The sequence below is a fragment of the Haemorhous mexicanus genome, chromosome 33 (assembly GCF_027477595.1).
Source record: "Haemorhous mexicanus isolate bHaeMex1 chromosome 33, bHaeMex1.pri, whole genome shotgun sequence".
Taxonomy (NCBI): Eukaryota; Metazoa; Chordata; class Aves; order Passeriformes; family Fringillidae; genus Haemorhous; species Haemorhous mexicanus.
Window position 1 is genome coordinate 1,585,807 of NC_082373.1, and position 12,116 is coordinate 1,597,922.

The 12,116-nt window shown below is 43.0% G+C and overlaps 1 protein-coding gene across 3 annotated transcripts in view; it reads left to right on the forward strand.

Annotated features, from left to right (window-relative positions):
* The window catches only part of SENP1 (SUMO specific peptidase 1), a 37,018-nt gene extending 24,908 nt beyond the window's left edge, over nucleotides 1-12,110 (forward strand). For 2 of the 3 annotated variants that reach the window (XM_059871860.1, XM_059871862.1), the window contains exons 13-16: nucleotides 922-1,001; nucleotides 2,948-3,032; nucleotides 3,302-3,397; nucleotides 9,333-12,110. In XM_059871860.1, the coding sequence (XP_059727843.1) occupies nucleotides 922-1,001; nucleotides 2,948-3,032; nucleotides 3,302-3,397; nucleotides 9,333-9,395 (324 nt within the window). In that variant the 3' untranslated portion in view covers nucleotides 9,396-12,110. Of the gene's footprint in view, nucleotides 1-183; nucleotides 521-921; nucleotides 1,002-2,947; nucleotides 3,033-3,301; nucleotides 3,398-9,332 lie in introns of those variants that run through there. The other variant, XM_059871861.1, reaches the window with a different exon arrangement.
* The last annotated feature ends 6 nt before the right edge of the window (nucleotides 12,111-12,116 follow it).

Sequence of the window (12,116 nt, forward strand, 5' to 3'; positions counted from 1 at the left end):
TCAGGAGAATTCCTGCTGGTTTTATCCTGATTTTAAAGATTTTTATCCTGATTTTAAAGATTTTTATCCTGATTTTAAAGATTTTTATTCTGATTTTAAAGATTTTTATTCAGTGTACAGGTGTGGATTTCAGGAGAATTCCTGCTGCTTTTATCCTGATTTAAAGTTCTTTTCTCTCTGCAGGTGGTGGATTTCAGGAAGAAGGGAATTCCTGCTGGTTTTATTCTGATTTTAAAGATTTTTATTCAGTGTGCAGGTGTGGATTTCAGGAGAATTCCTGCTGGTTTTATCCTGATTTTAGTGTTCTTTTCTCTCTGCAGGTGTGGATTTCAGGAAGAAGAGAATTCCTGCTGGTTTTATTCTGATTTTAATGTTCTTTTCTCTGCAGTTGAGGATTTCAGGAAGAAGAGAATTCTTGCTGGATTTATCCTGATTTTAAAGATTTTTATTCAGTGTACAGGTGTGGATTTCAGGAGGAGAATTCCTGCTGGTTTTTCCCCAGTTTAAAGGTCTTTTCTCTCTGCAGGTGGTGGATTTCAGGAAGAAGAGAATTCCTGCTGGTTTTATCCTGATTTTAGTGTTCTTTTCTCTCTGCAGGTGGTGGATTTCAGGAAGAAGAGAATTCCTGCTGGTTTTTCCCCAGTTTAAAGTTATTTTCTCTCTGCAGGTGGTGGATTTCAGGAAGAAGGGAATTCCTGCTGGTTTTATTCTGATTTTAAAGATTTTTATTCTGATTTTAATGTTCTTTTCTCTCTGCAGGTGTGGATTTCAGGAAGAAGAGCATTCCTGCTGGTTTTATTCTGATTTTAGTGTTATTTTCTCTCTGCAGGTGGTGGATTTCAGGAAGAAGGGAATTCCTGCTGGTTTTATTCTGATTTTAAAGATTTTTATTCTGATTTTAGTGTTCTTTTCTCTCTGCAGGTGGTGGATTTCAGGAAGAAGAGCATCACCTACTACGACTCCATGGGGGGCATCAACAGCGAGGCCTGCAGGATCCTGCTGTGAGTCTGCCCCAAAAATCCACAATTTTGGGGCTTTTTGGGCTTTTTTGGGGCTTTTTGGGGCTTTTTGGGCTCTTTTGGGGTCATTTTTGGGCTCTTTTTGGGCCCTTTCTGAGCTTTTTTTGGCCATTTTGAGGTTTTTTTGGTCATTTTTGGGTAAATTTGGGCATTTTTGGGCCCTTTCTGGGCTTTTTTGGGCCATTTTGAGGTCTATTTTGGGGTAATTTTGGACATTTTTGGGCTCTTTTTTGGTCATTTTGGGCATTTTTTGGGCTCTTTTTGGGCCGTTTCTGGGCTTTTTTGGGCGATTTTGAGATCTTTTTGGTCATTTTTGGGTAATTTTGGGCATTTTGGGGCTCTTTTTTGGTCATTTTGGGGTAATTTTTGGCATTTCTGGGCCCTTTCTGGGCTTTTTTGGGCCATTTTGAGGCATTTTTGGTCATTTTGGGTAATTTTGGGCATTTTTGGGCTCTTTTTTGATAATTTTGGGCATTTTTGGGCTCTTTTTTGGTCATTTTGGGCATTTTTGGGCTCTTTTTGGGCCCTTTCTGGGCTTTTTTGGGCCATTTTGAGGTCTTTTTGGTCATTTTGGGGTAATTTGGGGCATTTCTGGGCTCTTTTTTGGTCATTTTTGGGCCCTTTTTTGGGCATTTTTGAGCTCTTTTGGAGCCATTTTTGGGGCTCTTTTTTGGTCATTTTTGGGCCCTTTCTTGGTCTTTTTTGGGCTCTTTTTTGGTCATTTTTGGGATCATTTTTGGGCCCTTTCTTGGTCATTTTTGGGGTCTTTTTTGGGGTCATTTTGGGGTCATTTTTTGTGGCTCTTTTTTGGTCATTTTTTGGCCCTTTTCCCCCATTTCTGTTCCCTCTTTCCCCCATTTCTGGTCCCTTTTTTCCCCATTTCTGGTCTCTTTTTCCCCATTTCTGGCCCCTTTTTCCCCATTTCTGGTCCCTTTTTCCCCCATTTCTGGTCCCTTTTTTCCCCATTTCTGGTCCCTTTTTCCCCATATCTGGCCCCCTCTTTCCCCATATTTGTGCTGTTTTTTCCCCATTTCTGGCCCCCTCTTCCCCCCATTTCTGGCCCCCTTTTTCCCCATATTTGAGCTGTTTTTTCCCCATTTCTGGCCCCCTTTTTTCCCCATTTTTCAGCTGTTTTTTCCCCATTTTTGAGCTGTTTTTTCCCCATTTCTGGCCCCCTTTTTTCCCCATTTCTGGCCCCCTCTTTCCCCCATTTCTGGCCCCTTTTTTCCCCATTTCTGGCCCCCTCTTTCCCCCATTTCTGGCCCCCTTTTTCCCCATATTTGAGCTGTTTTTCCTCCATTTCTAGTCTCTTTTTTCCCCATTTCTGGTCCCCTTTTTGCCCACTTTTCAGCTGTTTTTTCCCCATTTCTGGCCCCCTTTTTTACCTATTTTCAGCTGTTTTTTCCCCATATCTAGCCCCCTCTTTCCCCCATTTCTGGCCCTTTTTTTCCCCATTTCTGGTCCCTTTTTTCCCCATTTCTGGTCCCTTTTTTCCCCATTTCTGGCCCCCTTTTTTACCCATTTTCAGCTGTTTTTTCCCCATTTCTGGCCCCCTTTTTTCCCCATTTTTCAGCTGTTTTTTCCCCATTTCTGGCCCCCTCTTTCCCCCATTTCTGGCCCCCTTTTTCCCCATATTTGTGCTGTTTTTCCCCCATATCTGACCCCCTCTTTCCCCCATTTCTGGCCCCTCTTTCCCCCATTTCTGGCCCCTTTTTTGCCCATTTTGGCCCCTTTTTTCCCCATTTCTGGTCCCTTTTTTCCCCATATCTGGCCCCCTTTTTGCCCATATTTGTGCTGTTTTTCCCCCATTTCTGGCCCCCTCTTTTCCCCATTTCTGGCCCCTCTTTCCCCCATTTCTGGTCCCTTTTTTGCCCATTTTGGCCCCTTTTTTCCCCATTTCTGCCCCGCTCACCCTGCTCTCCCCACAGGCAGTACCTGAAGCAGGAGAGTCTGGACAAGAAGAAGAAAGAATTCGACACCAACGGCTGGACCCTGCTCAGCAAAAAGAGCCAGGTCTGGACCCCCAAAATTCCCCCAAAATTCAGATTCCCTCCATTCCCTTCCTGGCTTTGAAAAGGAGAGAAAAAAAAAATCCCAAATTTTCAAAATTCGGCCAAAACGCGAATGCCAAAAATCCCCAAAAATCCCCCAAAAATTCTGAATTTTCCTCGGGATTTCTCTGGGCTTGGGGGGTTTTGCTGGCCCAGGGGGGTTTGGGGGCTGTGGGGATTTGGGGATTTGGGGGTTTGGGGGCTGTTGATTCCCTTTTTTTTGCCCCCCAGGAGATCCCACAGCAGATGAACGGCAGCGACTGCGGGATGTTCGCCTGCCGCTACGCCGAGTGCATCTCCAAGGACAAACCCATCAACTTCACCCAGGTACCCCGAAACATCCCATAATACCCCCCAAACAGGGGAAAACAACATTCCAGCTGGGTCTGGGGAGAATTCTGGGGAAAAAACCCCAAATTTCCAGGAGAAAAAATGAAATTCCAGCAGGATTTGGGGGAAATTCTGGGAAAAAAAACCCCAAAATTCCAGCAGGATTTGGGGGAAATTCTGGGAAAAAACCCCAAAATTCCAGCAGGATTTGGGGGAAATTCCAGGAAAAAAACCCCAAAATTACAGGAAAAAAAAACAAAATTCCAGCAGGATTTGAGGAGAATTCCAGCAGGATTTGGGGGAATTCCGGGAAAAAAAAACAAAATTCCAGGAAAAAAAACAAAATTCCAGCAATATTTGGGGGAAATTCCAGGAAAAAAGCCCAAATTCCAGGAAAAAAACAAAATTCCAGCAGGATTTGGGGAGAATTCTGGGGAAAAATCCCCAAATTCCAGGAAAAAACCAAAATTCCAGCAGGATTTGGGGGAAATTCAAGAAAAAAACAAAATTCCAGCAGGATTTGGGGAAAATTCCAGGAAAAAACCAAAATTCCAGCAGGATTTGGGGAAAATTCCAGGGAAAACCCCAAAATTCCAGCAGGATTTGGGGAGAATTCTGGGGAAAAAACCTCCAATTTCCAGGAAAAAACCCAAAATTCCAGCAGGATTTCAGGGAAATTCTGGGAAAAAAAACCCAAAATTCCAGCAGGATTTGGGGGAAATTCCGGGAAAAAATTCCCAAATTCCAGGGAAAACCCAAAATTCCAGCAGGATTTGGGGGAAATTCCAGGAAAAAAGCCCAAAATTCCAGGGAAAAACCAAAATTCCAGCAGGATTTGGGGGAAATTCCGGGAAAAAAACCCAAAATTCCAGCAGGATTTGGGGAGAATTCTGGGGAAAAATCCCCAAATTCCAGGACAAAAAACCAAAATTCCAGCAGGATTTGGGGGAAATTCTGGGAAAAAATTCCCAAATTCCAGGGAAAACCCAAAATTCCAGCAGGATTTGGGGGAAATTCAAGAAAAACCCAAAATTCCAGCAGGATTTGGGGAAAATTCCAGGAAAAAAACCCCAAATTCCAGGGAAAGCCCCAAAATTCCAGCAGGATTTGGGTGAATTCCAGGGAAAACCCAAAATTCCTGTGGGATTTGGGGAGAATTCCAGAAAAAAAACCCAAAATTCCAGGAAAAAAAACAAAATTCCGGCAGGATTTGGGGAGAATTCCAGAAAAAAACTCAAATTTCCAGATAAAACCCCAAAATTCCAGCAGGATTTGGGGAAAATTCAAGAAAAACCCAAAATTCCAGGAAAAGCCCCAAAATTCCAACAGGATTTGGGGAGAATTCTGGGGAAAACCCTAAAATTCCTGTGGGATTTGGGGAGAATTCCAGAAAAAAACCCCCAAATTCCAGGGAAAGCCCCAAAATTCCAGCAGGATTTAGGGAGAATTCCAGAAAAAAACCCAAATTTCCAGATAAAAACCCCAAAATTCCAGCAGGATTTGGGGAAAATTCCAGGGAAAACCCCAAAATTCCAGCAGGATTTGGGGAGAATTCCGGAAAAAAACCTCAAATTTCAGGAAAAACCCCAAAATTCCTGTAGGATTTGGGGAGAATTCTGGGAAAAACCCCAAATTTCCAGGAAAAAACCCAAAATACCTGTGGGATTTGGGGGAAATTCCAGGAAAAAACCCCCAATTTCCAGGAAAAAAACCAAAATTCCAGCAGGATTTGGGGAAAATTCAAGAAAACCCCAAAATTCCGGCAGGATTTAGGGGAAATTCCAGAAAAAAAACCCCAAATTTCCAGATAAAACCCCAAAATTCCTGCAGGATTTGATGAGAATTCCAGAAAAAAACCCCAAATTACAGGAAAAAAAACAAAATTCCAGCAGGATTTGGGGAGAATTCCAGGAAAACCCCCAAAATTCCAGATAAAACCCCAAATTCCAGGAAAACCCCCAAAATTCCAGATAAAACCCCAAATTCCAGGAAAAATCCTAAAATTCCGGCAGGATTTGGGGAGAATTCCAGGAAAATCCCCAAATTCCCCCAAATCCCAGCCAAATCTGGGCTGAATCCCCCATCTTTTCCCTGAATCCCAGGAAATTCCCAATTTTCTCCCCAAATTCTCATTTTCTTTCCCCCCAAATTCCCAATTTTTTCCCCTTCCCCGTCATTTCCTGCCCCTCCATGATCCAGCCTCACCAAAATTCCCAATTTGTCCCCCAAATTCCCAATTTTCCCCCAAAATTCCCTTTTTATCCCCCAATTTCCCCCCCAAATTCCCATTTTTTCCCCCAATTTCCCCCCAAAATTCCCAAATTTTCCATTTTTCCTCCCAAATTCCCATGTTATCCCCCAATTTCCCCCCAAAATTCCCAATTTCCCCCCAAATTCCCATTTTTTCCCCCAAATTCCCAATTCCCCCCCAAATTCCCAAATTTCCCCCCAAATTCCCCAATTTCCCCCCTAAAATCCCAATTCCCCCCCCAAATTCCCAAATTTCCCCCCAAATTCCCCAATTTCCCCCCTAAAATCCCAATTTTCCCCCCAAAATTCCCAATTTTTCTGCATATTTCCCCCAAAATTCTAAATTCCCCCAATTTTCCCCCCAAATTCCCAATTTCCCGCCTAAAATCCCCAATTTCCCCCCCAAAATTCCCATTTTCCCCCTCAATTTTCCCCTCCAAATTCCCTTTTTATCCCCAATATCCCCCCAAATTCCCATTTCCCCCCCAATTTCCCCCAAAATTCCCAATTTCCCCCCCTAAATTCCCAATATCCCCTCTAAAATTCCCGTTTTTCTGCATATTTCCCCCAAAATTCCCAATTTTCCCCAATATCCCCTCCAAATTCCCAAATTTTCCCCAATTTCCCCGAAATTCCCAAATATCCCCCCAATTTCCCCCCAAAATTCCCAATTTCCCCCCAAATTCCATTCCCCCCCCAAATTCCCATTTTTCCCCCCAAATTCCCATTTCCCCCCCTAAAATCCCAATTTTCCCCCCTAAATTCCCATTTTCCCCCAATTTCCCCCTAAAATCCCAAATTTCCCCCCAAATTCCCAATTTTCCCCCTAAAATCCCAATTTCCCCCCCAATTTCCCCCCAAAATTCCTTTTTTTCCCCAATTTCCCCCAAATTTCCAAATTTTCCCCCATTTTCCCCCCAAATTCCCAATTTCCCTTCCCAAATCCCCATTTCCCCCCCCAAAAATTCCCATTTTTTCCCCAATTCCCCCTGAAATTCCCATTTTACCCCCCAATTTCCCCCCAAAATTCCCAAATTTTCCATTTCCCCCCCAAATTCCCAGGTTATCCCCCAATTCCCACCCAGAATTCCCAGTTTTCCCCCCAAAATTCCCTTTTTCCCCCAATTTCCCCTCCAAATTCCCCAGTTTCCCCCAAAATTCCCAATTTCCCCCCCCAAAATTCCCAATTTTCCCCCAATTCCGCCCCAAAATTCCCCAATTCCCCCCAATTCCCCCCAATTCCCCCCTAAAATCCCAAATTCCCCCCAAAATTCCCATTTTTCCCCAATTCCCCCCCTAAAATCCCAAATTCCCCCCAAAATTCCCATTCCCCCCCCCCCAAAATTCCCAATTTCCCCCCAATTCCGCCCCAAAATCCCCATTCCCCCCCCCAATTCCCCCCCCAAAATTCCCATTCCCCCCCAAAATCCCATTTCCCCCCAAAATTCCCATTTCCCCCCCCAAATTCCCAATTTCCCCCCAAAATTCCCATTTTCCCCCCCAAATCCCAATTTCCCCCCCAAAATTCCCATTTAACCCCCCAATTCCCCCCAAAATCCCTTTTTCCCCCCAAAATCCCCATTTTCCCCCCAAAATTCCCATTCCCCCCAAAATTCCCATTTCCCCCCCCAAAATTCCCATTTTCCCCCCAAAATTCCCATTTCCCCCCCAAAATTCCCATTTTTCCCCCCAAAATTCCCATTTCCCCCCAAAATTCCCATTTTCCCCCCCCAAATTCCCAATTTTCCCCCAAAAATTCCCATTTACCCCCAATTCCCCCCAAAATTCCCTTTTTCCCCCAAAATTCCCAATTTCCCTCCAAAATTCCCATTTCCCCCCCAAAATTCCCATTTTCCCCCAAAATGCCCATTTTTCCCCCCAAATTCCCCATTTCCCCCCTAAAATCCCAAATTCCCCTCCAAAATTCCCATTTTTTCCCCAATTCCCCCCCTAAAATCCCAAATTTCCCCCCAAAATTCCCAATTTCCCCCCAATTCCGCCCCAAAATTCCCATTCCCCCCCCCAATTCCCCCCCCAAAATTCCCCATTTTTCCCCAAAATTCCCATTTTCCCCCAAAATTCCCATTTTCCCCCCCAAAATTCCCATTTTCCCCCCCAAATTCCCATTTTCCCCCCCAAATTCCCATTTTCCCTCCAATTTCCCAATTTCCCTCCAAAATTCCCATTTTCCCCCCAAAATTCCCATTTCCCCCCCAAATCCCATTTCCCCCCAAAATTCCCATTTTTCCCCCCAAAATTCCCATTTTTCCCCCCAAAATTCCCATTTTCCCCACAAAATTCCCATTTTCCCCCCAAAATTCCCATTTTCCCCCCAAAATTCCCATTTTCCCCCCAAAATTCCCATTTTTCCCCCCAAATTCCCAATTTTCCCCCAAAAATTCCCATTTTACCCCCAATTTCCCCCCAAAATTCCCATTTTCCCCCCCAAATTCCCAATTTTCCCCCAAAAATTCCCATTTTACCCCCAATTTTCCCCCCAAAATTCCCCAATTTTCCCCCCAAAATTCCCATTTTCCCCCCCAAATTCCCATTTTCCCCCCCAAAATTCCCATTTTTCCCTCCAATTTCCCAATTTTCCCTCCAAAATTCCCATTTTCCCCCCAAAATTCCCATTTCCCCCCCAAATTCCCATTTTCCCCCCAAAATTCCCATTTTTCCCCCCAAAATTCCCATTTTTTCCCCCCAAAATTCCCATTTTCCCCCCCAAAATTCCCATTTTTCCCCCCAAAATTCCCATTTTTCCCCCCAAAATTCCCATTTTTCCCCCCAAATTCCCAATTTTCCCCCAAAAATTCCCATTTTACCCCCAATTTCCCCCCAAAATTCCCATTTTCCCCCCCAAATTCCCAATTTTCCCCCAAAATTCCCAATTTTCCCCCCAAAATTCCCATTTTCCCCCCAAAATTCCCATTTTTCCCCCCTAAAATCCCAATATCCCCCCCAAAATTCCCATTTTTTCCCCCCAAAATTCCCATTTTCCCCCCCAAAATTCCCATTTTTCCCCCAAAATTCCCATTTCCCCCCCAAAATTCCCAATTTCCCCCCAATTTTCCCCCCAAAATTCCCATTTCCCCCCCCAATTCCCCCCCAAAATTCCCATTTTTTCCCCCCAAAATTCCCATTTTCCCCCCCAAATTCCCAATTTTCCCCCAAAAATTCCCATTTTACCCCCAATTTCCCCCCAAAATTACCATTTTACCCCCAATTTCCCCCCAAAATTCCCTTTTTTTCCCCCCAAAATCCCCATTTTCCCCCCAAAATTCCCATTTCCCCCCAAAATTCCCATTTTTTCCCCCAAAATTCCCATTTCCCCCCCAAAATTCCCATTTTTCCCCCAAAATTCCCATTTTCCCCCCAAAATTCCCATTTTTCCCCCCAAAATTCCCATTTTTCCCCCAAAATTCCCATTTTTCCCTCCAATTTCCCAATTTTCCCCCCAAAATTCCCATTTTTCCCCCCAAAATTCCCATTTTTCCCCCCAAAATTCCCATTTTTCCCCCAAAATTCCCATTTTCCCCCCAAAATTCCCTTTTTTTCCTTCCAATTTCCCAATTTTCCCCCCCAAAATTCCCATTTTTCCCCCCAAAATTCCCATTTTTCCCCCCAAAATTCCCATTTTTCCCCCCCAAACTCCCAAATTTCCCCTTTTTTCCCCCCAAAGCAACACATGCCCTACTTCAGGAAGAGGATGGCCTGGGAGATCCTGCACAGGAAGCTGCTCTGACAGCAGAACGTTCCAGAACATTCCAGAACTAAATCCGGAACCTTCCGGAACCCCCCGGAACCTTCCGGAACCCCCCCAGAACCATTCCGGAACCATTCCGGAACATTCCACCGGGGCTCCTCGCGGGGGGGGGGGGGGCGGCCGCGGCGGCTCCGGCTCCTCCCGACCCCCCCCCCCCGGATCTGGGAGATGGAAAAGTCCGGAAGCGCCTCGGCAGCTCGGGGAATTTTGGGGGAATTTTGGGGGAATTTTTGGGGGAATTTTTGGGGGAATTTTGGGGAATTTTTGGGACATCCCAGGATGGATTTTCCCCCCCTTTGGACCTCCGGGAAATTTGGGAATTTTTGGGGCTTTTTTGGGGTTTTCAGGGAAAATCCAAATTTGGGGATTTTATCCCTGGATTGGCAAGAATTCCCTTTTTTTCCACCCAAAATTGGGCAATAATTCCCATTTTTCCACCCAAAATTTGGGGAATAATTCCCATTTTTCCCACCCAAAATTTGGGGATTTTTATCCCCTGGATTGGGAATAATTCCCATTTTTTCCACCCAAAATTTGGGGACTTTTATCCCCTGGATTGGGAATAATTCCCATTTTTTCCAGCCAAAATTTGGGGATTTTTATCCCCTGGATTGGGAATAATTCCCATTTTTTCCCCCCAAAATTTGGGGAATAATTCCCATTTCTCCACCCAAATTTCAGGAATAATTCCCATTTTTCCACTCAAAATTCAGGAATAATTCCCATTTTTTCCACCCAAAATTTGGGGAATAATTCCCATTTCTCCACCCAAATTTCAGGAATAATTCCCATTTTTTTCCACCCAAAATTTGGGGATTTTTATCCCTTGGATTGGCAATAATTCCCATTTTTTCCTCCCAAAATTCAGGAATAATTCCCATTTTTTCCTCCAAAATTTAGTGAATAATTCCCATTTTTTCCACCCAAAATTTGGGGAATAATTCCCATTTCTCCACCCAAATTTCAGGAATAATTCCCATTTTCTCCACCCAAAATTTGGGGAATAATTCCCATTTCTCCACCCAAATTTCAGGAATAATTCCCATTTTCCCACCCAAAATTCAGGAATAATTCCCATTTTTTCCACACATATTTCAGGAATAATTCCCATTTTTCCACCCAAAATTTCAGGAATAATTCCCATTTTTCCACCCAAAATTTGGGGAATAATTCCCATTTTCCCACCCAAAATTCAGGAATAATTCCCATTTTTTCCACCCAAATTTGGGTAATAATTCCCATTTCTCCACCCAAATTTCAGGAATAATTCCCATTTTCTCCACCCAAAATTTAGTGAATAATTCCCATTTCTTCCACCAAAATTTGGGGAATAATTCCCATTTTTCCACCCAAATTTCAGGAATAATTCCCATTTTTCCACCCAAATTTCAGGAATAATTCCCATTTTTTCCACCAAAATTTCAGGAAATAATTCCCATTTTTCCACCCAAATTTCAGGAATATTTCCCATTTTTTCCACCTAAATTTCAGGAATAATTCCCATTTTTTCCACCCAAATTTAGTGAATAATTCCCATTTTTTCCACCCAGATTTCAGGAATAATTCCCATTTTTCGCCCAAATTTCAGGAATAATTCCCATTTTTCCCACCCAAATTTCAGGAATAATTCCCATTTTTCCACCCAAATTTCAGGAATAATTCCCATTTTTCCCACCCAAATTTCAGGAATAATTCCCATTTTTTCCACCCAAAATTTAGGGAATAATTCCCATTTTTCCACCCAAAATTTAGTGAATAATTCCCATTTTTCCCACCCAAAATTTGGGGAATAATTCCCATTTCTCCACCCAAATTTCAGGAATAATTCCCATTTTTTCCACCCAAAATTCAGGAATAATTCCCATTTTTTCCACCCAAAATTTAGTGAATAATTCCCATTTTTTCCACCAAAATTTGGGGAATAATTCCCATTTTCCCACCCAAAATTCAGGAATAATTCCCATTTCTCCACCCAAATTTGGGGAATAATTCCCATTTTTCCCACCCAAATTTCAGGAATAATTCCCATTTTTTCCACCCAAATTTCAGGAATAATTCCCATTTTTTCCACCCAAATTTCAGGAATAATTCCCATTTTCCCACCTAAAATTCAGGAATAATTCCCATTTTTTCCACCCAAAATTGGGGAATAATTCCCATTTTTTCCACCCAAAATTCAGGAATAATTCCCATTTTTCCACCCAAATTTCAGGGAATAATTCCCATTTTTTCCTCCAAAATTTAGTGAATAATTCCCATTTTCCCACCCAAATTTGGGGAATAATTCCCATTTCTCCACCCAAATTTCAGGGAATAATTCCCATTTTTTCCACCAAAATTTGGAATTTTATCCCTGAATTGGGAATAATTCCCATTTTTGGCCCTTTTTTCCCATTTTTCCACCCCAACTTTGCTTTTTTCAGGGATAAATCCCCAAAACCTGGAGAATTTTTGGCAATTTTTGGCAATTTTTGGCAATTTTCCCCAATCCCAGAACCAAAAAGCCCAAAATCCCGGAATTCCTTCATTTCCCCCCCCCCAAAAAATCCGATTTTTTTCCCCCACCTTTTTTTTTTTGCATTTATTTATTCCCAAATTTTTTTAACCCTTCCCAAACCTCGGAATTTTGCCCTTCCTGGTGTGAAAAGAAGATTTTTTCAAGCAGAAAAACGGGGGAAAATCCCAAATTTTTGTATTTTC